The 27,677-nt window shown below is 44.3% G+C and overlaps 1 protein-coding gene across 29 annotated transcripts in view; it reads left to right on the top strand.

Annotated features, from left to right (window-relative positions):
- The window catches only part of Map4k4 (mitogen-activated protein kinase kinase kinase kinase 4), a 127,081-nt gene that overhangs the window by 85,247 nt on the left and 14,157 nt on the right, over positions 1–27,677 (top strand). Inside the window, exons 9-23 of one of the 29 annotated variants that reach the window (XM_076914988.1) lie at positions 280–358; positions 1,488–1,663; positions 3,748–3,820; positions 4,903–5,113; positions 12,399–12,560; positions 15,390–15,476; positions 16,005–16,223; positions 16,922–17,083; positions 19,373–19,597; positions 20,399–20,505; positions 21,932–22,083; positions 22,667–22,764; positions 24,890–25,065; positions 25,518–25,638; positions 26,612–26,803. In XM_076914988.1, coding sequence (XP_076771103.1) covers positions 280–358; positions 1,488–1,663; positions 3,748–3,820; positions 4,903–5,113; positions 12,399–12,560; positions 15,390–15,476; positions 16,005–16,223; positions 16,922–17,083; positions 19,373–19,597; positions 20,399–20,505; positions 21,932–22,083; positions 22,667–22,764; positions 24,890–25,065; positions 25,518–25,638; positions 26,612–26,803 — 2,240 coding nt within the window. Of the gene's footprint in view, positions 1–279; positions 359–1,487; positions 1,664–3,747; positions 3,821–4,902; positions 5,114–12,398; positions 12,561–15,389; positions 15,477–16,004; positions 16,224–16,921; positions 17,084–19,366; positions 19,598–20,398; positions 20,506–21,931; positions 22,084–22,666; positions 22,765–24,889; positions 25,066–25,517; positions 25,639–26,611; positions 26,804–27,677 lie in introns of all 29 variants that reach the window. The other 28 variants (XM_076914987.1, XM_076914990.1, XM_076914989.1 and 25 more) reach the window with 28 other exon arrangements.

Here is a 27,677-nt window from a genome sequence, read left to right as displayed (position 1 = left end):
AATTTGAATTAATATATATCTTTGATTTATGAAAACTTTCCAGTATTCATTCGAAGTTGTATATTTTTGATCTTCTTATATTTTACTATTTTTAAATTACAATTTTAAATTTTAAATTGTAAATTCAAGGTAAGGTAAATTTCTACAGTTTGTAACTAGATTTCTCAGCTGCTTGACATTCATGGCAATTATTTGTGAATGAAGTTACTTGTATATGAACTCCAGAGGTCAAGAGAGAGTAAATGTGTGCCTTACTGACAGAGCCGTCTTCTTTCCCAGCTCTCTGTGACATGCATCCAATGAGAGCGCTGTTTCTCATCCCCAGAAACCCTCCTCCCAGGCTGAAGTCAAAAAAATGGTAAGCCATGTATGGATTTTCTGCCCTCCCCACCTCCCCCTTCCTTCCCTTCCCCTCTCCTCCTCCCTTCCCCCTCCCTTCCCCCTCCCCCTTTTCGATCCCTTTCTTTCCTTCTCTCCTTACCCCTATAGTTTCACTTTGTTCAGGAATACAATTCTGGCCACCCAAACTACAGTACTACAAAGCTAGCAAGCACCCTTAAACAGTTCATTGATTTCTTTATGTTGTTGTTCTTGATACATCGTATTTGATTAGACACTAATAACAAGCAGCTTCTGAAAGCCCCATTATATGAAGAAAAGGTTATGCTTTAATGTTTAAGGTTTATACATCTTTTAAGTGTAATATGTTGCAGAACATTTTCCTACTAAAATGGCAAAAATGTGTTGAAAGTCCTCGATAATAGATTTTAACATTGATGAAGAAGGGTGTCTGGGGCCATGGTGCATGTTTACAGGCCCCATGACTTATAATTATGACTATAGTAGGAGAACCATTTGAACCTAGGAGTTTAAAGCATTCTGGGTAATAGAGCAAGATCCTTTCTGGGGTAGGATGGGTTGCAGATATGGTAATGATGCTTTTAAAAATGTACCAACCAGTGGTAGGGCAATATATGAGACTGCATGCACTGGGCTGGGAATGAGAAAAGGACAAAGCTCTAAAAGTATCTGTGGCACAAATGAGGATGGCAAGAGTCCCTCATCCCCACCATGCACACACAAAGTAAAACCTGCCATTTCTGCCTTTGTTCATGAAACTCCGGGACCTAATGAATCGAGCTCGTGTAAGGCTGGCTGAAGCGTCAGTAGAGGTCCTGCATTTGCCCACTGAGGCAGGCCCCTTGCTCATCTGTGCGCCTCCCCTTTCTCTGTTCCATGATGTAGTGGTTAATGAGTACCATTGGACTTAAGCTGTTTCTTTAAACCTGACTGCTTTTATAGCTGTGTGTGGTACATTATTAGTGTGCACTGCAGGTGTCACCACAGTGACACGCCTGACTGGTGCAGTGCACTGTTAGTGAGCACTGCAGGTGTGGTCACAGAAATGGTTCTCAGCTCATCACTGGTATTTTTGAGCTTTACTTTTCTGATAGACGTTTGAGAGTATGTTTCACTTCCTCTCACAGGTCAAAGAAATTTTTCAGCTTTATAGAAGGCTGCCTGGTGAAGAATTACATGCAGCGGCCCTCTACAGAGCAGCTTTTAAAACACCCTTTCATAAGAGATCAGCCCAATGAAAGGCAGGTTCGAATCCAGCTTAAGGATCACATAGACCGGACCAGAAAGAAGAGAGGCGAGAAAGGTATGAAGGCTCCTTATATTCACTTTTCTGACAAAACAGTAAGAGAGCATAGTCCAGTGTTAGAAGCACCAGGTTTCATTCTGACATTTTAAGTATAGGCTGCTGTTGTTGAGCCCCACACCCTTCCCACCATCCTTCTTTCTCTCTGTGCTCTTCCACCCTGTCATCCTCTTTCCTCTTCCTGTCACATGGTCCTGAGCCTTCCTGCACACTTACACAAGAGCAAGACCACTGTAAGCTAATGCTCCTCATCAGCCGCCTCCCCTCTCGTGGTCCCTGTCTGGTTTTATGTCATAGACCCGTATACTGATGCACACGGATAAACAGCGTGAAATACACCTCACAGACATGTAGTACTTGCCTTTCTGAGTATGGGTCTCAGCGCTTGTTTTAATATTTGCCAGATCCATTCATTTCCCTGAAGGTTGATTTGGCTGCACAGAACCTTCTGTTTCCTTATGTTTTGGATTACTTTTTTAAGCACAGGAAGATTTTTCCATGTAGTGTTGTTTTTAAGTGACATGTTTTCATTGTAGGCTCTACATCAGGTTTATTCCTGGACACTTGTTTCTTTCTCAGTGAGTTTGTGATTGTCATGTAGGAAAGCTACTGTGTTTTTTTAAATGTTAATTGTATATCCTGCAGGGTCTTTAAGTGTCTGAGATTAGCAGTACTTTGAGTTCTTCCTTATTTTTATATCTTTTGCATCTTACTGTTTAGTTGGGTGGAACTTGGAACTCTGTATCAGAGAAATGTCTAGTTCGGGTTTTAGAGAACATGTTCACAACCCCCAGTGTTTGTTTACTATTTAGAAGTTTTAGGTTTTGTGTTCCAAATTTCTTCAGGACTTTTTTTTTTTTTCTAAAGTGGGGCCTCACTATAGCATAAGCTGCAGATTCACAGTGATTCTTCCATCTTAGCCTCCCCTGTGCTGGAATGGGTGTGTGCCAGGAGTCAGGATTTTTCTCATTCTGAGCTCTGTCCTGAAGTTTGTTTATGTCATGTATTGCATGTTTTGTTTCCACAGTTCTGCATCCCTGAGATAAGACAATTTTGGTTGTCTTAATATATTCTTGAATACAGTGTTCAAATATTTTGTTGAGAATTTTTCACCCAATGTTCTTTAGAGAAATTGACCTGTAATGCTCCTTTCTTATTCGGTCTTCATTGGGTTTTGCTTATAGGTCATCTTGGCTTTATAGGATGAGTCTGGTAGTGTCTCCTTCTTTTACATGGAGTGGTGAGAGTTGATGTCAGATCTTCCTTAGGGATTCGGAAACAGCCTGGCCTGCGTCTGTCCTGCCTTGGACTTCTTGAGCACTGATCCAGTCTCAGTGCTTGCTAAGGACCCATTGAAATGCTTATATATCTTACAGATGTAATTGTGGTAAACTGTAGACATTTAGAAGTTTATTCATTTCTTTGTTTTCCAATCTTTGGAAAATAAAGCATTTTCTTGTCATCTTTTGGGTTTCATTGGCTCTATGGTAACAATTTGCTTTTCATCTTTATTTTATCAGTTTGACTTTTCTCTCTGTTTTTTGTCAGTTTAACCCAGAGTTTGTCAGTCTTGTTGATCTTTTCAGAGACTTGGATGTGGCAACTACTTCTGTGTTCTGCTCTCTCCGTGTCCATTTCAGCACTTTCTATGCTGCTCTTCATTTCTTGTCATGTGCTGAGTTTGCTTTAGCTTCTTCATTTCTCTAGATCATTATTTGAGATCTCTGAATTTTTAACACATCTGTAATCTTCATCATCTATGTATTGATCATCTGTTTATATTTGTCAGAGTGATACTATTTGTGTGTGTGAATATGCTCATGCTGTTGAATTATTTTTCTTGTGTGCACTTTCTCACAGAAAATCCCACTTACTAGATTTTATCAGTGGTGAAAGACCAGCTCTTCTGTAGGGAGTATAGCCAGCTCAGAATTCCCTACCTTTGATGGGGAAGTCAGGGATTCTTCTCATGTTGTTTTCTCAAAGAGCATCTTGTTTTTGTTCATTCTGTTCTGGAAATGCCTGCCTGCACAGGAGCCTGTGAGGATCTGAGCGCTGCCATTTCTTTCGGCCTTATCTTTCAGATGAGACGGAGTATGAGTACAGCGGGAGTGAGGAGGAAGAGGAGGAAGTGCCTGAGCAGGAGGGAGAGCCAAGGTATGGATGCCAGCCAGACCAGGCTTCACTGATGCCTGCACTCCGTGAGGCTGGTATGGAGCAGTGAGCAGCACTGGTTTGCTTCCTGTCTGCCATTTTTCTCACCCCATGACAGATCTCTGTGAACAATTCCAAAACTCTTGCCTAGTTTTTAGTTTTGTTTTTAACCCATTTTTATGTTTGAGGGTGAGGAAATGATGCTTCTGACATTTATTGCTGCAGAAGGCACAAGTGGTACAAGTCTGTTGCTGGACAGAAGTCATTCCCACACAGAGAGAAGCAAGCAGCTCTGAGGCCAGCAGGCCTTCTGCTGAGAAACTTTCCCTATGTGCAAATGTGGTTGCCAGCCTCTGGCCTCCTTTCTTTGGGTGTCTTCTGCCTGGTTTTTCTCATGAAGCCAGGCAGAAGACTAAGAAGAGTGGGTTTACTTTTTACCTTAGTAATGGGTTGGCCTGCAACTGTTCGATTTCTGGACCTACCTTTGGTTGAATACCAAACAAAACCAAGATGAAGGTTGTGTTGAGACACATGGGAGCCACAAGCTGGGAGTAGAAGTTCAAAGAGGGTCACAGAGGTTTAAGGAGGTGTTTCTTTGCTATCCTGTGTGATACGGGCTTGGTGAACAGCCTCCAAAGTAGAAAAGTGATAGCTAAGTTTTCTGTGCAAAGCCCCCATTCACAAGGCTCCTGTGAGGCCTGCTGCTGTCTCTGATGTTACAAAATAGTGACAGGGAACAAAGCAGGCTTGGTGTAGGCCAGATGAAAATGGAGGGATGCTGCCACCAGTGGGCCAGTACCTCTGTGCAGTAATGCAAAACTAGAGGACCAAAGGGAAACCAGACATGAAAGAAGAGGAGGGTCCCAAGCAGGGATGCTTATCTACAAGGACTGCATTTTTAACATTACTGAATGGTAGAAGATGATGCGAGCAGTAGGCAGTAGTCTAGTCGTCTGGGTAGACATGTTGATTGAACTCCTGGGCCCAGTAAGTAGCCCCATGAAGGAAACTGGGTGTATGTCCTTGGGTCACTCCCTCTAAGGCCCAGGTGATGCATGGAGCCCTGACAGACCTGTCCCCTGCAGTTCCATCGTCAATGTGCCTGGAGAGTCAACTCTTCGACGTGACTTCCTGAGACTGCAGCAGGAGAACAAGGAGCGGTCTGAGGCTCTGCGGAGACAGCAGCTTCTGCAGGAGCAACAGCTCCGGGAACAGGAGGAGTATAAGAGGCAGCTGCTGGCTGAGAGGCAGAAGCGGATCGAACAGCAGAAAGAGCAGAGGAGGCGGCTGGAAGAGGTAGGAAAGAGTTCTGTGTTATTTTTTCTCTTCCTTACCTGCGTTCACATCAGACTCCCAGCTGGTCTGTTGAGGAAATAGGAGGTTTCAATAGTGAGGTAGTCGATCCTGCCCTGCTGCAGCAGCTCAGAGCACTTGTGCAGGGATTGTGTGGCTGTGCACTAGCCAGCCTTGCATTCCTGGAGCGTCTGCCTGACACATATGTGCATATCGTGAGGTGTAAGACTGCCCAAGACGTGTTTCCACTGTGCTTAAATTCACTTATTTAGACTTGATGTAATTTCTCTGCCATTCTTGACCCAGTTTTATATATATTTTTTTGAAACTTTAGACATTTTCACATGAAAAGCAATTGTTTTCTAAATGTTTTAGCTTTGGGGATGGATTTAAAGCAAAGCATTCAGCCCAATGAGATGGCTCTGTGGATTAAGATACCTGCACCCAGCACAGCAAGTTGAGTTTGATCCCAGGTCCTGGGTAATGTAGAGAAAGAATAAACTCTAGCAGGTTTTCTTCTGACCTTTCCACATGTCTATGCACATGCCCCCTTACACGTACACAATAAACATATTTTTTTTTTAAAGAAGAAAGATTCAGAAAGCAGAATAGTCAGTAAGGTTACTTGTATTTTATGGTAGGTAGAGTTTGAACCATTTTCATGACAGGCATTGATACTGTAAACACGTAATGTAATTATAGGTTATTTTTATTTTTGATTCACACATATACACTATTTCCCTATAATTCACTTGAGGATCAAAACTTTCAATTTTCTTTTCTTGACTGCCTTTTACTTTATACGCCACAACCCTGCAATTTCTCATTCATCATTTGGTTTGAACATCCTTTTTTTCTGCCTCTTAATTGTTTTTCCTAGTAGAAGAAACATCAATGATAAAACCCTGTTGTGACATTTCCAGTGGGATTTAGTGTAAATAACTAAACATGTTGCTTGTTGCCTAGGTCATGGGGCAGTCTGTGTTGGCAGTGGTGCCTTTGGCTATTCTGTGCATCCGTTCATGGCTTGGAAAGCCAGTGTGCCTCCCTAGGGAGATAACGTAAATAATATCAGTTAGAACTTTTAGGAGGAAAATCATTGACTGTTTGTATAACTTTTAAAAATGTACTTGTTGCAAAATCATTTGTAAAATATGTAAGATTATTCTCACTGTTCTAGTGATCAGAGCAGAAAACTGGAATGAGCTTGATACTGTTGGAGGCAAGACACAGGAGGCTCTGCCCATGTCTGCTGCTGTGTTCCTGGGATGAGCTCCACTGCCCAAGCAGGTGCAGAGCTTACCCTGTAGGGCTGCACCTTGTCTTAGGGACTGGATCGTCACGTTTGTTTGTAGCACACATCGTGAGGGAGGGTTTCAGGTTGCAGTAGTGAGACAGGCAGCTAGCGTCTGTTGGGTAGGCCATGAGGATGACAGGGTGTGGTGAGGCCTGAGAAGATGCTGGGTGAGTTAGAGATGTTTGCTTCACACCTTCTCACTGGTCTGCTAGTTATGTGTGATTACTGTCCTTAAGCACAGAGGAGTGGGAAAGATACTTAGGGGCTAAGAGCACTTGCTCTTGCAGAGGATCCCAGGTCCGGTTCTCAGCACCCACATGCAGCTCACAACCATTCTTGACTTCACGGGCAACAAGCACACATGGTTACATATAAATACCTGCAGGATAAACACTCACTTGCTAAAAGTAAAATAAAGCTAAAAGAGACAAAAAAGGCGGAAAGGAGAGGGAGGGTTGGATTTGATCAAAACTCAACAGTTAAACATCAACTCTTAGAAACAGAGCTAGGCACTGGAGTGGCAAGTGTGCTCACAAACAGATCCCCTTGGAATCCTGGGAGGCCTTAATTGGAAATTAAAGGGGAAACTTCTTTAATTCTTGAGGCTGGTTTTCCTTAAGTGGAGGTAGCTCTAGGCATTGTTTGCACCCCAGGTTCCAGAGCGGAGCGGTCATTTGGGAATCTTTGAGGTTAAGTGGTTTGTAGTCATTTCAATAAAAGGTTCAGTCAGGTGGTTTTGGAAGTAAGAATTCCTGTTATGAACAGTGTAGGGAATGATTCTCGGCCTCACAAGATGCCTGAGTGTTAAAAACTAAAATGTGGGCCACTGAGTCTGATAACCTGAGTTCAGTCCCTGGGACCCACATGACAGAAGGAGAAAGCAGACTCTTCCCGGTCGTCCTCTGACCTCATGAGTGCATTGTGGCAGCATGCTGCTCACATTGCACCCTGAGTAAATGTAATTAAAACAAGAACAACCCAAAGCCTAGATGGCTTTCTTTTAGTAGGCCAGCATAAGATGCTTAAACAATCAGGCGTAAGGGGAACCATGATACAGAAGCCCCCTTTTGGCACCTAAGACTTGGCTTGCTACAGCTAGGTATGTCCTCTTCTTCGTCACAGAGGTGCATCTTTCAGAAGTACTTATGTGTTGCTTTTGTGCTTTGTATGGACACACAGATGCGACTCTTGCCTCCTAGGGAATACTGAAAACTACTCTGAAGCCAGATTTGAATTGTAATGGCTAGGAACAGTTCACGTTACCCCAAATACCCCAATCTTGCATGAGAACTTCTATGAAGTTGTTGCAGTTGAACAGCTATAAGTGAAGATGCTTTTCATCAGGTCTGTGTGGGTTTATTTAGCAAAGCCAGGAAGTCCTGTTACACACCCAGGTGCTGATGACCTCTTAACCTGTAGGTTGGTGGAAGCTAGGAGTGTTCATACATTCCAAAAAGATTTACCTAGTAATCCTGGATATTAGGTCAAACACAGATGAGCAGTGAATGGTTATTGAAGAGACAAAAAACCAGGTGAGATAAATCCAGCTCTTAGCTACACTGTACTGATCAGCCAGCCTCACAGATCTTAAGCACATGTGATTGCTCTTGGCTGCTCAGTTCACATAGATGTGCTGGAATCTGTTCTCTGGTTTCACTGAGATTGAATTGTTTGCTTTCTGCCTTTCTTGAGGTCCCGGGAAGACACAGCGTGCTGAGCTCAGCAGGCTAGCCTTTTCACTAAAGCTCTTGGCTCCTTTCTCTGCTGCTTGTTCATCTTCCTGTTTGTAAGCTCTGCAATTGGAAACCCACTCTTCCCTGTCCTGTTCTCTCTGTGGCTCTATTAAAAACATAATTTCTACTCTCTGCTTTTCTGTTTGTGTTTAGCCCTGGAGTCTGAGCTGTGGCTTTGTGTCTGGGGGTTGCTTTCCTCCAGAGTGGCTCTGAGGCTGTGCCTAGCAGACTCCTGCTCTTTGCTTTCTCCAGGAGACACATAGATATTCCAGTTTAGAGATGCGGGTAGAAGTAAGTAGAGAAACTGAAATGTCATGAAGTAAGGTTAGCACTGATGTTCACCTTTAACAGCAGGCAAACGGCTTCTCAGGAAGAATTAATAAGCCATCATGTGTCTGTTGTCTTTGTGTGTTTAGGAGGGAAATTCTGAACTCCTTTGCCTCAGAAGATTTTCCAGAGGGTTTGCACACAGCCCATTCCTCGCTTGCCATTGCCTTAGCATTGACCTCGGGATCCCTGTTGACTTGGCGCTGCCTTCTCATGCCTCCAGCTTTAATGTTAGGCAGTGTTCCCAGGGACCCAGAGCACCAAGCCTGGGCCTTGTCTGTCCAGTGAGCAGGGCTTGTGTGTTTCTACTGTGCTCTTGTTTATAAGAACCTCTTGTAAGTTCTTAAATGTTCTTTTAATATGCAATCTTGTGCTTTTATTTTTAGTTAAATTTTGTCAAGTGTTAGTTTAGTTCATCAAACATTGGTATGGGCAAGAATTTTCTTTGCGGGGAAGAGGGGAAGTCCGGTAGGTTTTTTTTCCCCCCCTCTAAGTTGATTAGAACTGTAACTTCAGCAAGCACAAGGTTGGTTATATGTGTGCAGCAGCATGCCTTCAGGTCTCTTGAAGCCGCTGACTAGAGTGTGTTGGGAGAGTCTGGCAAGCACAGTGTGGCATGTTTGAATGGGCCTTGGTCGCTGAATTAGTATGACAGACAGATTGAGGGAAGATTTTTGACTTTGAATACTAAACTGGTACTAAGGGGCTTGGGCAGGGGAGCACAGCTAGAAAGTACACATGCTTGAGAGCACTCCAGTCATCAGAAACTGGGGTCTAAAGACTGGGGAATCACTCCTGTACTATTGTGCAGCTTTCCAAGTTGTTTGATTTTTATTAAATGTATATATGTTAAGAAAATAATAACATCAACTTAACAGTCACAGACATAAGGTTAATCTAGTATAGATTGTATAGGTATGCATGGCAGATTCAATAAGATACATTTGAAAAGTCGATTTTTTTCTTATACTGTTACAATCTTTCTGAATACGAGGAGATCTGGTGGCTCACTAAATGTATTTGGTTGTTTCTTGGTCAGAATCTTACATTCCAGGTCTTGTGAGGTGGTGGAGGTTTGTGGTGTAGGAGTGTCTCTGGTTGCCACCTCTGTGCTGCTGCGGCACCTAGCATACTCCCCCTCCTCTCCTGCTGACTGCTGTCTGCAGTGCGCTGGACACTGGTTTCTTTATGAGTATACAGTTGCTTTCTCCCCAGCTGCTGCCGAGACCCCTCTGCTCCACTAACCCTATCTGAGGGCTGAATCTGCCATCTTTTACTTGCCTACATTCTAGCAGGTTTTTATTCTGTGCATTCTTTATGCCGTGAACATTAAAGCCTGATGTGGAGGGTGAGCAAGAAGGAAACGATCTTGTTCTTTGCCTTGCTTCCTGGGCTTGTCCATTCATTGTCCAGCCAAAACTTGCTTAATGGGCTCCTCTCAGAAACTTTTCCATGTACTCTGTTATCTTGTGGGTTTTTCTGTTCACCTTCATCTGCACGTACCCATGGTACTTGTTAATAAATGTTTCTCAAGTGGCTGAATCAGCCATTGTAGCCCAGTGTGTGTCTCTTAAAAGAAAAGGGGCTGCTGATATTGTACCCATTTGCAAATGGATCCTTAGCTGTGCATCTCAGACATATTGTGGTCTCTTCAAAGACCTGATGCCCTGAGAGATAGAGGATGTGCTTTTAAAGTATGATACAACACCCACATCCGGCTGTTACTTACACCTGTATTGCATATGCAAAGGTTAGACTGCGTTCCATCTCAGTGGATGGACACTTCAGTCTGTTACTCGGAGTGTGAGACGCTGAATGTGGCCACAGCAGTTTCCTCTAGGATGCCCTGCCTTATGTGAGGGTCAGACTGGATAAAGGCCGACACAGACAGAGGGATCTCAGCAGCAGCTGAGCATTGCCTGGCACCTGTGAGGTTTTAGAGTCAGTCCTCAGCAACACACCCACAAAAGGTCATGTGTGCTCTCAGGAAGGTGATTTGCACACGGAAGGGGAAAGGGAACAAAATATAACCATACTTTCAAAGAACTTAAATTCCTACAAAGTTTCACTTGAAAATAAGAAGAAAATGCATTTTGCAAGCTTTCAGTTGATAATCGAGTTTTATTTATTTTATTTTCTGTGTAAGAGTGTTTCACCTGCATGTGTCTATGAACCATATGCATGCAGTGCCCACAGTGGCCAAAAGAGGGCAACAGATACACTGGGATTGGAGTTACAGAGGGTTGTGAGCAACCACATGGATGCTGGGAATGGAACCTGAGTCCTTTGGAAGAGCAGCTTCCAAGCCATCTCTCCAGCCCCTGAGGTTGGCTTTTTCTTTGTTTGCACATTTTAATGTAGCCTTTCTATGGTTTAAAGACATATGTTTGTCTTCTTTCTAATAATATATTTTGAATTTATTAATCTTAATTATTTAAAATAATTGAATGAAAGATCATGTTGACTTTGAATCATGATGACAATTAAAAAAATTCTTCATAAAGAAATCTCATAGAAACGGCCATGAAAAAATTCACATGCAACAGAGAGAGACCTAATGTGGAAATTAGGTAGTTCATGGGAGACACTAGTGGGCAGGGATGAGAGCAAGGTTTGTTGGAGGAGGAGTATGCATGGATAGACAGACAAACAGAGAGATACACATGCTGTGTGTGTGTGTGCGTGCGTGTGTGTGTGCGCGCGCGCTCACAGTGTTCATCAAGGATACTGTTCTCCTCAAGAGCAGATGTGTTCTGTGTGGGAAGAGGAAGAAGAGGCTCAGCATCAGGCATAACTGAGCATGGAGAGACCTCAGGAGACACATTCAGTAGATGTGCTAGTCAGTGTGGCTGCTAGCGTGTTCTCTTCAGTAGGTCACACACTGCTGCAGCCATATGCATTACAAGTGCCTTCTCTTTCCCACACTCTCTCCCCAGATTTTGTAGGATGTTGGGGGATTCCCAGAATATATTTCCAGAGACCCCTGACCAGTGCAAAGAGCATGCAGCTGTAAGAAGAGGTCAGGCTGTGATTGTTACTGTCTGCACCACTCACAGGGGGGGTTTTCATGTCCTGAGAGGAAGTGCTCAGTGAAGACCACAGACCCTGAGGAGTGTCTTCACCGTGGAAGAGTTTGAGATGAACCAGGGACTCAGTGACAGTGCTTGCCTTGCACATACAAGGCCCCAGGCGTGTTCCTCAACAGCAGAACAAGGAGGATTTGGAAAGAAATGAGACAAAATAAGGACAGGGAAGAAAACCATCTCTCTCTCTCTCTCTCTCTCTCTCTCTCTCTCTCTCTCTCTCACACACACACACACACACACACACATTTAACAAAAATATTCATAGAAGGGGAGGTATATTCATGAAAGTATATTCAAAAAATAAGAGAATTATACTAGGACCACCAACTAGCTTTAAAGGTTAAAAGGTTAAGTGTTTAAAGCTCGGGACAGTGACATTCACACCTTCCTTTGTTGGTAGCTTTGAGGTATTTCTATCAGTGATGGTGGCGCTTGCTTTCTTCTGGTGATTTTGATTTCTTTTTGTTGTTTTCTCGTGCATGCTTCTCATTTTTCAGATATTTATCTTCCTTTGTCCTTTCTTCTACCCTTTATTCATCTATTTTTTTGTTGTTGTTGTTCTGATTTAAGGGTTCTAGATAGTGATGCCCATAAATGACAGATTTGCTGACCTCTGAGTGCTGCAGTGGGTATTGAGGATGCTTGCTTTCAAAGGATTCACAGAAACATTACACCTTTGGCCAGTAGTTATGGGGAAGCTGTTAGTGCAGGGTGATGTAGAAGTAATTGACCAGTACAGGTGGGGTCCAGAACTCACCACATTGACAACTGCTTATCACTGTCAGCAAATCTCATGAGAGCTGCAGTTACAGGTTCCTGGTAACTACACAGTTCTACTTCTACAGCAACAAAGAAGAGAGCGTGAAGCCAGGAGGCAGCAGGAGCGTGAACAGCGGCGGCGAGAACAGGAGGAGAAGAGGCGTCTCGAGGAACTGGAAAGGCGGCGTAAAGAAGAGGAAGAGAGGAGACGGGCAGAAGAAGAGAAGAGGAGAGTGGAGAGGGAGCAGGTGAGCTTACAAGAATGTCAAACCAAGTGTTTGTGGCCTCTAACCCTGGAGCTGGGGCCTGGGAGCCAAACGCACACGCATGTGTGCATACACACTCAGAGAGTTATGTGTCTAAACATACTGGAAACTCCAATGACCCTGTGAAATAGCCAGAGTCTTGGAAAGGCTGACATATGATAGATGTCTGAATATACATTCACAGGCTTGGCTTTGAGCTACAAATATCTGGGTAATGTTAACTTTCAGACAGGGAAATTAAAAGCCAAGTTTAAGGGAACTATTAATAAATGCTTGGAGTATCTATTGGCTGAGTGAGTACTGTAGTCCAAGTTGGGCAGGTATATTTGTATCATTGAAGATTTTTTGTATGGTTTACAGTACAAAAACTGTTTTTTGTATACTTGTACTTCTATTATTGCCTTGTGGAGCTTATTAGTGAATTTCTTAAATTATTTATGCAAAGAGGAAATAACTTTTATTAGTTTATATGGCTTTCCTATCTTTGAATTGATCAATCTGTGCTTTGAGCTTTGAACAAAGAAGAAAGTCAGTGAATGGAAGCCATTTTGAATGTGCTTGGAGTTCATACTTAAAGTACTAACACCATGATTTTATCTTCCAGACTCAGTGATCCAGCTACTGGCCTTGGTCTTTGTGTGTCTAAGCCTGGGTCTGCACATGCACCCATGTTCCTAGACTCTCGTGCTGTAGCCTACCTATTACAGTCTTCTTCTTGGCTCTAACAGTAGGGCTTATTTGTTTATGTAGTTGATTATTAATGTTTTTATCATGCTTACACCTGGCGTGCTACAAATCTGTGAAAATGCTACCTGCTACTTGTCAAGAAGCCACTCAGTCACGTTCCTATATTTGATTGTGGCAAGAAACAATTTTCGTGGTTAAGATTTTGTGACTAAGGCTGGAGAGATGGCTCAGCAGTTAAGAGCACTGGCTGCTCTTCCAGAGGACTGTGGTTCAGTTCCCAACACCCACCTGGCATCTTACAACCTTCTATAACTTCAGTTCCAGGGACCCAGTGCCCATTTTTTGGCCTTTTCCTGCAATGCATACACATAGTATATAAACATACATGCAAGCAAAACACTCATAAATATAAAATACAAGTAAATCTTAAGAACCGTGAAAAAAGTGTTGTGAATAGCAAGTACCCTGCACTTTAAGGATTTCTTAAAATTGGTTGTTTTATTCTGCTTTCTTTTTCTTCTTTGTAAATATTTCTTTGTTAACTTTGCTGTGGTGCATGGTGCATTCCCACGAAATGTGTATATACTGTATTCTCTATGCACATTGTATGTCAGGATCTTAGTGGTTTGCATGTGGTTTTCCCCAGTTTGTTTTGCATTTTGAAATCAGAAAACAAATGTTTATAGTAACTTGATCTTTCAAGTTATGATTTAATTCTGTTATGTTAAAAAAAGAAGTGATTTGGAACTCAGATTCCTTTTCTCAGACAGCTAAGGCCACATTTCTATCCCAAAGCCACTTGGTCCCTTAACATGCTCTTGGCATGTCAGGTGTAAGCTAAAGGGACCTGGCTTTGGGTGTTCAATGTGGTTTACAAGATGTGTTGTTCTGTGTGTTTGCAGGCCATTGTTTCTCTGTTGTCTGGCATTCTTCTAACTCAAGCATCTGGTCAGGTGTATCTTTGGCTGTTTTTATTTTAGGGCATGTGCCATGAAATGGGGTGATCGGGAGAGGTGCTCACTATAGACACAGAACCCACCTCTGTGGGACAGTTCTCCCACATGGCCTTCCATTGCCCCCTTGTAGGACAAGTAGGTCCTCTTGCTTAATGTGGGGCTGGTAGTGGCTGTTGGTGTTGAAAAAGAAGCTTCTCACACAATGATTTTGCTCTTGGGAGTTATTTCATATCTAGCTCATGTTCCATTTCTCAAATGAAGAAACAGGTAATAGACAGTTGAATGTATGCAGCAGGTCTTGTGCCTGAATGTGTGCAGCAGGTCCTGCGGCTAAATGTGTGCAGCAGGTGTTGCAGCTTGTCTCTGATGGACCTGGGTTAGGGTTTCCTAATGCCTGTGTACTAATAAGATATGTTTAACTTCAGGGTTGCATGTTCTCACCTCTCACTCACCCATCCCCAGTACTGGAGCTTGAACTAAGGGCTTTAAGCGTGTCAAGGCGTCAGGTTACCTCTGCTGTGCTCTGTAGAAGATTACCTGTTTTCACTGTGACTCATGGTCATTTTCTCCCGCTATCATGTCATCAGTCTGCCTGTGCTCACTACACAGACACACAAGCTCATCCGCATGGATGTGGTTAGTTAGCCTGTAGAGAAGTGCCCACAGCCCATAACTCCTGACCACATCTTCCGACTGTAGTCATTCCAGGAGCCTTTGGAATCAGTAGCAAGAGCACAAATCCTGTTTGATTGGTTTGGGATTTTTGGTTTTTTATTGTTAATCTTAAACAGATTTGGGTTTTAGTTTTTAAAAATTGCCATTTCGTGCTTACTTAAAATGATGCTTCCAGTTTCTGTGTCGTCTGTCGTCCTTAAGAGGAAGCTAGCCCCCTTTGAAGTTCTGTATTGGCTATGATGGTAGTGTGATAGCAGTGCTTGAGCACCACCATGTGCATCATGGCCATGAGTTGGACTTCTTGCAGCTTATTGCCCAGCTTGCAGCCACTGCAAACATCTTCAGCAGCAGATCGTCTTCACAGCACGCGTTCAGTCCTTGGTGAGCTTGCTGTCAAGCTTACTTCTGGAGCTGTGTGCTTGGTTACCCACATGGGTGACACAGACACTTCCCTTCTGGATGTATTGACTGCTGGGTAATTTCTGTGTGACAGGAGTACATCAGGCGGCAGCTAGAGGAGGAGCAGCGGCACCTGGAGATCCTGCAGCAGCAGCTGCTCCAGGAGCAGGCCATGTTACTGGTAACGCCCCGCCTCTGTCCCTTCCTAAGTTGGTCAGATGTAGTGACTATCAGACCTGTTTGGTCTTGCTATGGCAGCCAGATTCTAGTGAAGGTGTCCTCTGGTCATGCTGCCAAGCACAGTGTTACCAGCCCTTAGTTTATTTCCCAGTAGTAAGCTAACTCTGTTTGGTTGATGCCTGTCAACTCGTAAACAGAACTTGGCATTCAGTGAATGTGAGGATGCTGGAGGTGTCAGGCCCACAGTGCATGCTGCAGGAGTTTTGCTGAGTGTGTGTATATATATACCACTGTATCTGATGTTTAATTGAATTCCTTTACTCCATAATGATGTTACAGTTAGCAAATGCTGTCACATTTTACACAGGTAACATGCTATTTAAAATCCCAGCCATTTTGTCTTGCTCTTAAACAAGGGGGTGGAGGGTGGGGAAGTGCTGTTTTAAAAAAACAAAAGTCAAGAAGGGATCCAGAGAGGAGGTGAGCTCCCCACGGTCCCCAGATTCAGTGTCACCTCTCCCTCTCCAAGGAGTGCCGATGGCGGGAGATGGAGGAGCACCGGCAGGCAGAGAGGCTCCAGAGGCAGTTGCAACAAGAACAAGCATATCTCCTGTCTCTACAGCATGACCACAGGAGGCCGCATGCACAGCAGCCGCCGCCGCCCCCGCAGCAGCAGGACAGGAGCAAACCAAGCTATCATGCTCCAGAGCCCAAGCCTCACTATGACCCTGCTGACAGAGCTCGGGAGGTATCTGCTTTCCCTTATTGCTTACATGTTAGCCTGAGAAAGCGAGGCTTTCCCTAATGACTGTTGAGAGCTGTGCCGTGGATGCCAGAGTGGACCTCGGTGCTAGCCAGGAGCTCACCTTTGATTTCTACATGGATGCCTCGGTTCACAAATGCTAGAGAAATCAGAAGAAAACTACACAAAAAGAATGTCTGACACTGTGATTCTCTAGCGTGTGAATGAGAGAAATGTTAGTCTGGTCTGAGACTGGCATGAAGATGAAGTAGACTTTTAGCCTGCCTTCTTGATGGATCACTTGTTGCCTTTGGGTGACCAGAGCCTCACAGGAGGATGCAGCCAAATGTCCTCTATGGGCTAGACAGAAGGATGTGGGTGTATCCCAGAGCACTGTGCAGTCCTGGCCTGCAGATGGCTCCCTTCTACATCCCCCTGCGCAGGGAGGAGAGTCGGGGACAGATTCTGTTCTTTATAGAGTAATGAAACTCTGGCCACTGAGGATGTTCTAGAAGCTGCTTTGCTTAATTTTCAGAGTCATAGTTTTTAAAAGTCCTCCGTCAATTCTTCGCCCTGCTCAGCACCACCACTGTGCAGCCAGCTGCCTCTTAGAGTTGAATAGAACACATTGTCTTGCTCTTACAGCTCCTTCATCTCTCCTTTCCTACTAACATGGAGCCATGTCTTCTAATTCTCTGATGCAGGTGGAAGATAGATTTAGAAAGACTAACCACAGCTCCCCTGAGGCCCAGGCTAAGCAAACAGGCAGAGGACTGGAGCCGCCCGTGCCTTCCCGGTCAGAATCTTTTTCCAATGGCAACTCCGAGTCTGTGCACCCTGCCCTGCAGAGACCAGCGGAGCCACAGGTAGCAGCAGCAGCAGCAGCCTCGCTGTGCTGAAGACTTGCAGAGTGGCTTGCCCTGCCCTGTGTAGCTCATTGTCTCACTTAAAAGAGGCGAGATGGACAGCTGGAGTGAACAGGAGGGTGTGCATTCAGCTGTAGGGAGAGGAGGCTTGCGGGATTCTTGTATGTTTGTTTTCTTGTTGTTTAAGATTTTTATTGAATCGTTAGGACTATCTCCAGTCAACACGTTTATTTCCCCCTCATTAACTCAAATGTGAAGTCCCTCCTTCCTCTTAAGTACTTTATTTTATTAGGCTTTTAGAGTTGGTTATATAAGCAGAAGAAAAGCAGGAGGTTTTCTCCTGAAGATTTTAAAGATTTTATGTCTGTGGTCCCAGCCCCTGAAGGACCCTCAGAAGCTGAGAGTGGCCTTGTGGTTCCATGGGTGCTTCTACTTATTTAGCAGGATGTGTAGACTTTTCTGGGAAAAGATTGGTTTTTTTTCTTTTTAAAAAAACAGATTCTCAAACCTGTCAAGATTATGACCAATGTCAAGGTTATGACCAATGGGTTAAATATTGATTTCCTGTAGGAGATTAGGACAACGTTTATGACCTTTCCTTCTGTCTGTCCCATATTCTGTCTTGTCTGAGTGCTCAGAATAGAAGCAGCTGTGTTGTCTAGAAAGGACAGTAGGTGGCAGACATGTCCAGGCGGAACTCTGATTCTTGCTCATTCCCTGAGGGTATTTAGTCACTCCTCCCTGCTGCTCTGCCTCACACAGCTCTCTAAGCTTTCTGTACTTGCTCCTAGTGTTTGCATGTCACCTAGGACAAAAGTTGGTGGTTTTTGGGAAGAAATGGCCCTTCTGTGACAGCTGCATCCACATGAGAATTTGAATGTGCTCTCCAAGAACAAACCCTCGTGGGAATAGTTGAGAAGAGCAGATCTGAGGCGCAGGGTGTGGGGTTTAGGCAGATATAGCCGCTGAGAGCTTCAGAGGCAGAGGACTGTGAGCAGAGGCAGTGGGAAGGGTCAGATGCCTCTCTTGCTGCTCAGCTTGGTGTCTGTTTCCTAGTGAAAAGCACCTTTGTTCTTAAAGTTAAACCCAACACAGGGGCAAACTTACCTCTGAGCCAGCAGACTTGAGAAACTTCCGTTTCAGGAGAGGGGACAGTCAGTCTCTCTCTCTCTCTCTCTCCCTCTCTCTCCTTCCCTCCTCCCTCCCTCCCTCCCTCCCTCTTCTGCGGAGTGCTCTTGGCCTAAGCTTTCACCTGCAAGAGGGACGCTTACGTAGCTCCAAGCGTCAAGTCCCACTTAGCAGTATTTGGTGACACATCCATTCAGTTACTTTCCCAGTGAACACTTCAGATGTTTTAGTAGTATGGGATTGTACCAAAGCTAGGATTCTTCGGATTTGCCTGTGAGCCACAGAGACTATGCATGGGATCTTCGCTGCCGGTTACACCTGCAGAAGCCAGGCAAGTCAGTTTGAGAAACATCGATTAGTAAGTGCTGAGTTACAGCTCAATAACTGTCTTAATGGGCAATTATTCTCCAACAGGAGACAGCGCTTACTAAAATAGTTTATAAGATTTTTGGGAGAATGTTTTTAAAAGTGACTGCAGAGATTCACTTGGCAAATTGTCACGTTCTTGAGTTCTCATTTCAATGGCACATTCTGACTGGACAGCCCAGGTTATCTTGAACCTGGTCAGCCTGGGGTGTCTTGGTACTGGATATTTTGGTAAAGAAATTTTAATCCCACTTTTTTCATAATTAGGAATATAAATTCAGCTAGGTTTAAAACATTTTAAGATTGGGAGGAAATAAGAAAATTATTGGTATATGTGATAAGTTGGTTGTTCTTAAATCACTCTGTTACAGTCCCGTAATAGGAAGAGTTTTGTGTACATGCACAAATGTGTTCTGTGTTTCCTCAGTCAGATTCTCACCTGGGATTGTGAGGTGGTGGGGAGGTTTGCTGTTCAGCAGTGTCTCTGTCCGTGGTCCCTACCTCTCTGTGCTGACGAACATGCGTGTATCACTCTCTCCTTGGGTGTGTGCATGCCCCTGTTCACTGCTGTCTGCACTGTGTGTCTGGGCACTGTTTCCCTATGAGTGTGCTTTTGCTTTCTCTTGCCTCGTCATCAGCATGGAGCCCGTTTGCTGCTCCATGCTTGACACTGTGCCTCCCTGATTCACACTCCACTTCTGCTACCTCCTATTTGGGATTTAGTATTGACCAGAAAAGCTAGTTGTATGCAGAACGCATTGAATGTTTTGTGTTTTGTTTTCTTGTAAGGTACAGTGGTCCCACCTGGCATCTCTCAAGAACAATGTCTCCCCTGTCTCGAGATCCCATTCCTTCAGTGACCCTTCTCCCAAATTCGCACACCACCATCTCCGCTCTCAGGACCCATGTCCACCTTCCCGCAGTGAGGGGCTCAGTCAGAGCTCTGACTCTAAGTCGGAGGTACCTGAGCCTACCCAAAAGGCTTGGTCTAGATCAGACAGTGACGAGGTGCCTCCAAGGGTAAGGACAGACAGACAGATGCGCTGTTTTCTCTTTATTTAAACTTACTGTTTGCTGTGATGATGGGAACAGTGACTTCACCAGGGTTAAAGGGCAAGAAGTTTCAAATGACTTCTCATGGAGGGAAACCTGTTCCCATCTCAGCAGTTACAGTTAGCCAATGGTCAGTTAGCTTTTTATCGTTGACTGCTTTTAAACATAATTTAATAAAAAGTATTTAAGAGAAAAAAATTTAAACAGCATGCTTCTAAATAAGAATTGTAAATTTATACAGAAGCTATCCATCATTGTGCATAACATTAATAGTTTCAGAAAAAGTCTTAGGAGGAAAAATTGACAAAACGATTTTTTTACATTAAAGTCGAGCGTATTGTGCTTACTAGTACAAGAGTTTTAAAAGGCACATCTTAGTGTATTTTTTCCTCCACTTGGAATTTGCTTCTTCTGAATATTTTCTTGCTTCTTTGCCAGTCTCTGCTTCCTGCTGATCTATTTGTAGACTGTTGTTGGATTTCTTTGAGCTTATTTTCATGATTCTCACATACTATCTCAGTGAAGTGCTGTTGTTGTATGTTCTCTGCCACAAGCTTCATTTCAAACATGACTTCAGCATGACAGAAAGAGATGGGCCAGGCTGTTTGGATCGTGCAGGAGCAGAGCAGGGTTGGGAGAGGGAGGAGCTAGCTTCGTGGCAGGTATTCTAGGCTAAGGAGGGCTGTGTCATAAAGTGTGCTGTGATGAGGAGAGCTTTGTTGTCCTTCTTCTGTTGTCTGTCTTAACTGCTGTGTTTCCTACCTAAAGGTTCCTGTGAGAACGACCTCTCGTTCCCCTGTCCTGTCCCGTCGGGATTCCCCACTGCAGGGCAGTGGACAGCAAAATAGCCAAGCAGGACAGAGAAATTCTACCAGGTAAAAGAAAACTGACAGGAAAAGATATGTTGTGGGTCGCAGTCTCTTAGAGAGTCATCTTTTGTCTGTTTTCATAAATGTGCTCCTCCAGCACTGAGGTTCTAGACAGATGTGATCTGTTTTACACACACACACACACACACATTCACACACTAGCAGCAGCAAATTGATCAGTAGTGAGTAGCAGATTTGAATCTTGGTGTATATTGTAGTAATTTCAAAATGAAAACTATGTTGAGAACAGGTTCTAAGAAACGTAATTTGAGAGAGGTTTTTAGTCTAGAAGAAATTGTGAGGGTTTAGACTGAGTTAAAAGAAGTCACAGCCAAGTCAGTGTTACCTAACAACTTGCAATAGGCTGTCACACTGGTCAAGTGATGTCATTGCTGAGGTTTAGCTCTGTCTGATGCAGTAGCTATTAGCCAATGAGGCTAAGTATGAATTTAACTTAATTAAAATGAAGTAAACTTCACCTTTTTGATGGCATCAGCTGGGTTTAGTGCTGGTGTCACATGTAGTTAGCGGCTCTGATATTTGATCAGGTGTGGAGTGTGCAGTGTGTGCATTTACTGAAAACTTGTCACCATTGCCCTGCAGTTATCATTAAGTGTTTGGTAATTTTGTGCACATGTTGTATTGGTAACTTTGGTATAAATGGCTAGATGGATGATAGTTCAGAGTCTGCAGGCAACCCTTTAATGCTGATGACCAGAGAGAACTGACATTACAGTATCCAAGGCACAGAGTCTTCTCAGTGTGTGGGTGCTATGGGTCTGACCATGGCAGGAAGTCTCACCAGCTTTGCTTCCTCCACACATCTCAAAGAATGGACTGTAGGCATCCAGGGTGTGAGTACTGTCATAGTGGATGAGGCAACCTAGATACAGAAAATTTTCTGAGTAATTATTTCCCATTAAGAGTAGGGTCTGTAGACAGGACAGAAGTGGTTGTAGCTGTAAATAGTCACATCTCACCTCACAGAGAACATGGATTTCATGTGCTTTAACAACAAGATACTATTCAGCATCTTTAGGGCTTAAGATATTGAAGATGCTGGCCCTGAATATAGTCTTTGTAATGTGCATTGCATACTGTGTGTGCAGCATGCTATGGTGGTGTGCTCTGTGTGCAGTGTGCTCTGTGCAGTATGTACTGTGTGTACAGAATGCTCTGTGTGCAGTGTGCTGTGTTCAGCATGCTGTGTGGTGTGCTGTGTGTGCAGTGAACACTGTGTGCAATGTGCTTTGTGTGCAGTGCACCATGTGTGCAGTGTGCTCTGTTAAGTATGCTGTGTGTGCAGTGCGCTCTGTGTGCAGTGCACTGTGTTAGCTACTGTTGCAGGCTTTTCTCTGCCTCCACAGTCCACATCAGCACATGTCTCTGCTGTTGTGTGGTGGGATGACACTCTTCTCTCCTTTTCTAACAGCAGTATTGAGCCCCGGCTTCTTTGGGAGAGAGTGGAAAAGCTGGTCCCCAGGCCAGGCAGTGGCAGCTCTTCAGGGTCCAGCAACTCAGGATCCCAGCCCGGCTCCCATCCTGGGTCTCAGAGTGGCTCCGGTGAACGCTTCAGAGTGAGATGTAGGCTATCTCTCCTACAACTTTCCCTGGGAACAGCCATGGTTGTAATTTGTTGTTAGAAGACCACCATGTGTAAAAGGAGGCCTGGGTTTGCATATAGCTGCATTTTACAAAGTGATGCTTTGACATAGATTGCTGAGGATATAAACAGTCCCAATAATGTTACCCAGAAAGCTGTGTTTTCAGTGCTTCATACATGTGCCACTCTCAGTACTTCACAGTTGAGTGTAATTAGTTAGCTAAATGCCTCAGCTAGGATTTGAACACATTTCTTCTATTTTGAATTCTGAGGCTATACTGTGGTCAGTGTGTATTATTGGTAACAGTAGTTGAAAAGTCCCTTTACAGTGTTCTTCTTAGTATTTGGGAGCCTGTATTAAGCAGATGTGGGATTTTAAGTGGAAAGTGGTAAGCCTTTCCCTCAGAAGGGCTGCCAACATGTCCCTTGGCCCAGAGTTCAGAGTTCAGGCCCAGAGTTAGATTGATGAGGGGGAGGGACAGTTTGTGACATGCATATATCTGTGTGTTTCTGGTTTTTTTTTGTTTGTTTGTTTTTGTTTTTGGTTTCTTTTGAACTTAACAGCCTCATCCAAGTCTGAAGGCTCTCCATCGCAGCGCCTTGAAAATGCAGCCAAAAAGCCTGAAGATAAAAAAGAAGTCTTTCGACCTCTCAAGCCTGCTGTAAGGATTGTGTAAAATTAATTAGTTCTATTTTAAGCTTGAATGAAACCTTTGTGTTAAGAATATGGTTAAAGGGCTAGGGTGTGCAGTAACACTTGGGAGGTCCCAAGCTCAGTCTCCCACAAAAAGAAGAAAGAGAAAGTGATGGAGAGGCCTGCTGTGGTTTCATTTTCCTGTGGCCCTTCCCTGGTGTGAGGAAATAGAAGAGTTGTCTGATACAGGATGCCTTTGTGGCTTCACCCTTAGGCATCTCAACTCTGAAGTCATTAGCAGGGCAGCTTTTGTGCTCTTCTTCAGCCTTACACTAATTGTCCAGTCAGCTTTACAGAGAAGTGCAGAGTAAAGGATAGTTTATGTATTGGCAGATTTTAAGGAAATAAGTACTTCATAGTAATACTGAGTAAAAGCCAAAAGCTCCAACACAGGCGCGCACACATACACGTGTGCACGGACTCACTACACACAATCACTGCTTGGCATTGGCCTTATTCTTGATAAGTTTGGCATTTGCAGTACTAGCTTTCAGACTGTTTGTAAATCAGCTTTTGGAACCCTCCTGTGGCTTGAGTGCTGCCCCCCCCCCCTTTTTTTTTTCCTCTGGGATGATGGCTGTGACTGCTCCTCCTACTTCCTCACTCCTTGTCATAGCAGTTAGTCATGTGACTGTGGGTACTTGTGGGGTTTTAAACCTATTGAAGTTTAGTTTCCTCTTTAACTGATTTCTGGATGCCCCCTCCCCTTCTTTCTGCTGCCTGCTCCCTTCTCTGCACCCTTCGTCAATGATGGCCTCTCTCTCCACTTCCATGGAATCGCCGTGTCCTGAAGGGAGAAGTGGTAAGCCTTCCCCCTGATGGCTAGCTTCTGCAGTGCTCTCTGCCTCTTGGCTCCGCTCAGCTCAGGCCTGGGCTCTGCCCTCCTCTTGCTTTTAATGATCCTCGGGTGCAGTAGCAGATGAGCCAAATGCTGGATATTTATTATCAAACCTACCTCTCTGCAACAACTATTCTAAGGGTGCTGCTTTGCCACAGACAGTTGCCAGGATACAGCAGGCTCAAGCTTACTTCCTGATAGTTCAGAGGCTTGAGGTCAAAGATAAAAATCGTATTTTTAACTGCATAAAAGAATACTAAGTTGGAACTGCTCTTTAAATAAAAAGGGAAAAACAGTCATGTGGTTGGTTTTTAAAATGCTATTGATTTTAAATAAAATTCCCAAGTAGAAAAGGGAATTTGGATTTAAATGAGAGGGGTAAATAATCAGTCTAGGAAATTAGTTTTAGCAAATTGATAAGAATCTTAAAATACCTACGCACAGAAAAGAAAAGCCAGTTTTTAGTAAACTTTGCTCTGAGGTTCACAGTCATTATTGGTATAAATGGGAATGTGGCTAAGTCTAGAGGAAGGTTGTGGCATGTGGCATGTGGCATGTGCCATCATTTCCCCCTGTGGACCCCTCAGCTCAGGCAGATGGCAGTTACTAGTGAGGGTGAGTGTGTGCCAGCACTCTGCTGTCCAGTCAGCTTGGGATTCCTCATAAACTCTGGAGTCTTTGTAACTGGAGGGCGGTGTGCTCAGTTCTGAATAGTCCTACAAGAACACACACTGTCTGGGCTGCAGAGACGGCTCAGCGGTTAAGAACACCGACTGCTCTTCCAACGGTCCTGAGTTCAATTCCCAGCCACCACATGGTGGCTCACACTCATCTGTAATGGGATCTGATAGACTCTTCTGGTGTGTCTGATAACAACTACAGTGTACTCACATACATAAAATAAATCTTCAAAAAGAAAAAACCAACTATCTTTAAAAAAAAAAAAAAAAGACATGTCTTGTAGTCACGTTTTCGCAGCAAAAACCTCTCAAACTTTCTTAGACTTACTGAAAGCAGTGTGCTTTCAGCTCATCCTGGCAGACCACTGTATAGTAGGATTTAGATTGTCTGTTACACCTGCCTTCTTCCTTCTGTCAAAAGCTATACAGACTCCCTCATATGAAAAATAAATGTTCACAAATCCTTCTCTGAGGTTGACCCTAGTTACTTACTGGCAGTTGGCCTGGAAGGTTTGTCACCTTTTTTCTCCCTACCTTTTCCTTTTCCTAACTTCCTTTTCTTTCCTGTGTCTTAGGACTTGACGGCATTGGCCAAAGAGCTTCGAGCAGTGGAAGATGTGCGGCCACCTCACAAAGTGACAGACTACTCTTCCTCCAGTGAGGAGTCTGGGACCACAGATGAGGAGGAGGAGGACGTGGAGCAGGAGGGGGCTGATGATTCCACCTCGGGACCAGAGGACACCAGAGCAGCGTTAGTGCTTGCTGGGCTTGAAGCAAGAGTCTTCCTACTAGGCCTTCTCCGTGCTGCAGCCTGCCCTAGCCCTATGGCAGAAGTCTAATGGAATGTTCATGAACTCAGTGACATACAGCTTTTACTTACACACACCACACACTCAACACCACACCACATACACACACACACATCAGTGTCTTCCCACAATATCTCAGTATGTCTCTTTTCCTTTTAAGGGTTTCAGTAAAAGGGACGTTTCAGTATGGCATGACATAATTAGACATAATAACTCATTCTGAGTAATGTTCTGCTTAAGAACAAAGTGAACAGCAAGGAACTTTTCTGTGGGAGAAAGCCACATGCTTGCTGTCCTATAGGAAACTTAGGCCTGATGCTTCCTCTCATCTTTAGCTTTGAGAAGATCTCATGGCTTGGTTGGTATTCGTGACTTGCGGATCTTGTCTCTTCAGGTCATCTCTGAATCTGAGCAATGGTGAAACAGAATCTGTGAAAACAATGATTGTTCATGATGATGTAGAAAGTGAGCCAGCCATGACCCCGTCCAAGGAGGGCACCCTCATCGTCCGCCAGGTACCGGAGCCTCTTCTTCTATTGTCAGAGGCTGAGCTTCTCTATGGTCATTAACCCACCTGCTCATTCACTCACTCATGCTATTTCTACATCATCATTGTTTTCATGTTAACACAACTCTGAGGGTAGCGTGTCCTGGGCTAGGGAGGCAGGTGTGTGCTGCATGCAATGAAGGTAGCCAGTAGTCTTCCACCCACATTGCTGTTCCCCTGCATGCTTGTGGCAGCCTTCATCCAAGCACCATGCTGAGTCTCACAGTCTGTGTTGGAGTAGTAGAGAAGCCACAGGGAGTCCTGTGAAGGCTCACAGAGGGAAGGTACAGATCTGGAGCCTCTAATGGCCACCATGAGGCCCTGCTGGGGCATCTGGCCCTGTGTTTGCAGCATTGGGGCCTGGGGATAAGTGGGTCTCCTGTGGTCCAAAAATGATAACTCTATTTGTGATGCAAGATGGATTCTGCCTGGACCATGATATTTTATAATTGTTCATTCTTAGCTTAGATTTTATCACATGTTAGGCTCTTCACTGAAGCCAGGACAGGGCACTCTCTAGGCTTTGGGTTTTTGCCCTGAGTGTTTCATGTCACAGCAGTGTATTTGGATGGAAAGTAGGAAGAACCTAAGAAGATCAGGATTCATAGAAGCCACAGGGTACTCTCTGGAGGTGGCTTAGACAGATTTACAGAGAAAGCAAGGGGGTCGTCTTCTACTGGATGCTATTGCTGCAGATGAACCAGGGGGAACACATGGTGCTGACAGTGGGTGCTCCCCACTGAGGTGCTCCAGTTTAGTTGGCTCAAGTTGGGCATTTGGCAAGGAAGTTTGAGCAACTCTGGCTAATGTCCTTGGATTTTCCTTGGTAATTAATACAGTTTGAACAATCACACAGTACCTTGAACAAAGCAGTTATCAGTAGGGTTGTCAGTAACGTCAGCAGCGCCTGAGCGAGACCAGTGTGCCTGTTTTTTCTACAGAGTACAGTTGACCAAAAGCGTGCCAGCCATCATGAGAGCAATGGCTTTGCGGGTCGCATTCACCTCTTGCCAGATCTCTTACAGCAAAGCCATTCCTCCTCCACTTCCTCCACCTCTTCCTCCCCATCCTCCAGCCAGCCGACACCCACCATGTCCCCACAGACACCCCAGGACAAGCTCACTGCTAATGAGGTATGTCTCACACCACAGCTGGCTGCTTTCCTGGGGTTAGACCAGCACTGCCTAGGAGCTAGTTGGCAAAGAATCCCTTCCCAGAAGCCCACCCCCTTCCCTGCCCTGCTCTTCTGTCATCTGCCCTCCTCCCCAGTCCCAAGTAACATGTGCAGATCTGCATACAGATCCCTAACCCTAGATGGATTGACCCCAGACTTGCCAGTTCACTGTTCCCTTCTAGAGAGTAGAGTTGCATGGCTTGCTTTACTGTTTTTTTTTTTTTTTTTAAGTGAATAAAATGATTGCTGTGTTTTCAGATCCATTACGTATTTGGCATGAAATCCTTGTAGTCATTTGTGGAATTTGCTCTTCATTCTTTTTATCCAGTGTATAGATTACAGGAAAATGTGATTCCATAGCCTTGGCCTTGCCTGAACAAACTTTTTGTGTTTTGTGAGAATCCCCTGCAAATAGGCATCCATTGTTGTTGGTTACTGGTTTCATTTGTTTATTTGGGGGAGGGGGGTATTGGTTGTCAACTTTGGTTTTCATTCACCTTTTTAAAGGGATCTGTTTCCTTGACACCCGCATGTACTCAGAGTTCTTAGTCAAGTGCTCTGGGGGGAAATGTAGAAAATTATGATGCTAAGCAAGGACAAAGGTCTGAGCTGTCTTTTAATTTAAAGTTTTGTAGAAGAAGTCCTGTGAGTTCATGGCATGGCTGCACTGCTCAGTCTGGGTCATAGGTGGGTGAGTCTTTTTTTCTGTAAGTAGGTCATGCCTAAGTGCAGTGACAGAGCCCACCTTGAACACCTGCTTAATTAAGCAAGTATTTGGTTTCACAGGTTTGGGGCCTATTGAGTCCATCTGTTTAATAATTGAGAGAGTCTAA

The sequence above is a fragment of the Arvicanthis niloticus genome, chromosome 17 (assembly GCF_011762505.2).
Source record: "Arvicanthis niloticus isolate mArvNil1 chromosome 17, mArvNil1.pat.X, whole genome shotgun sequence".
Classification (NCBI taxonomy): domain Eukaryota; kingdom Metazoa; phylum Chordata; class Mammalia; order Rodentia; family Muridae; genus Arvicanthis; species Arvicanthis niloticus.
This window is presented reverse-complemented; position numbering and strand designations above follow the sequence as displayed.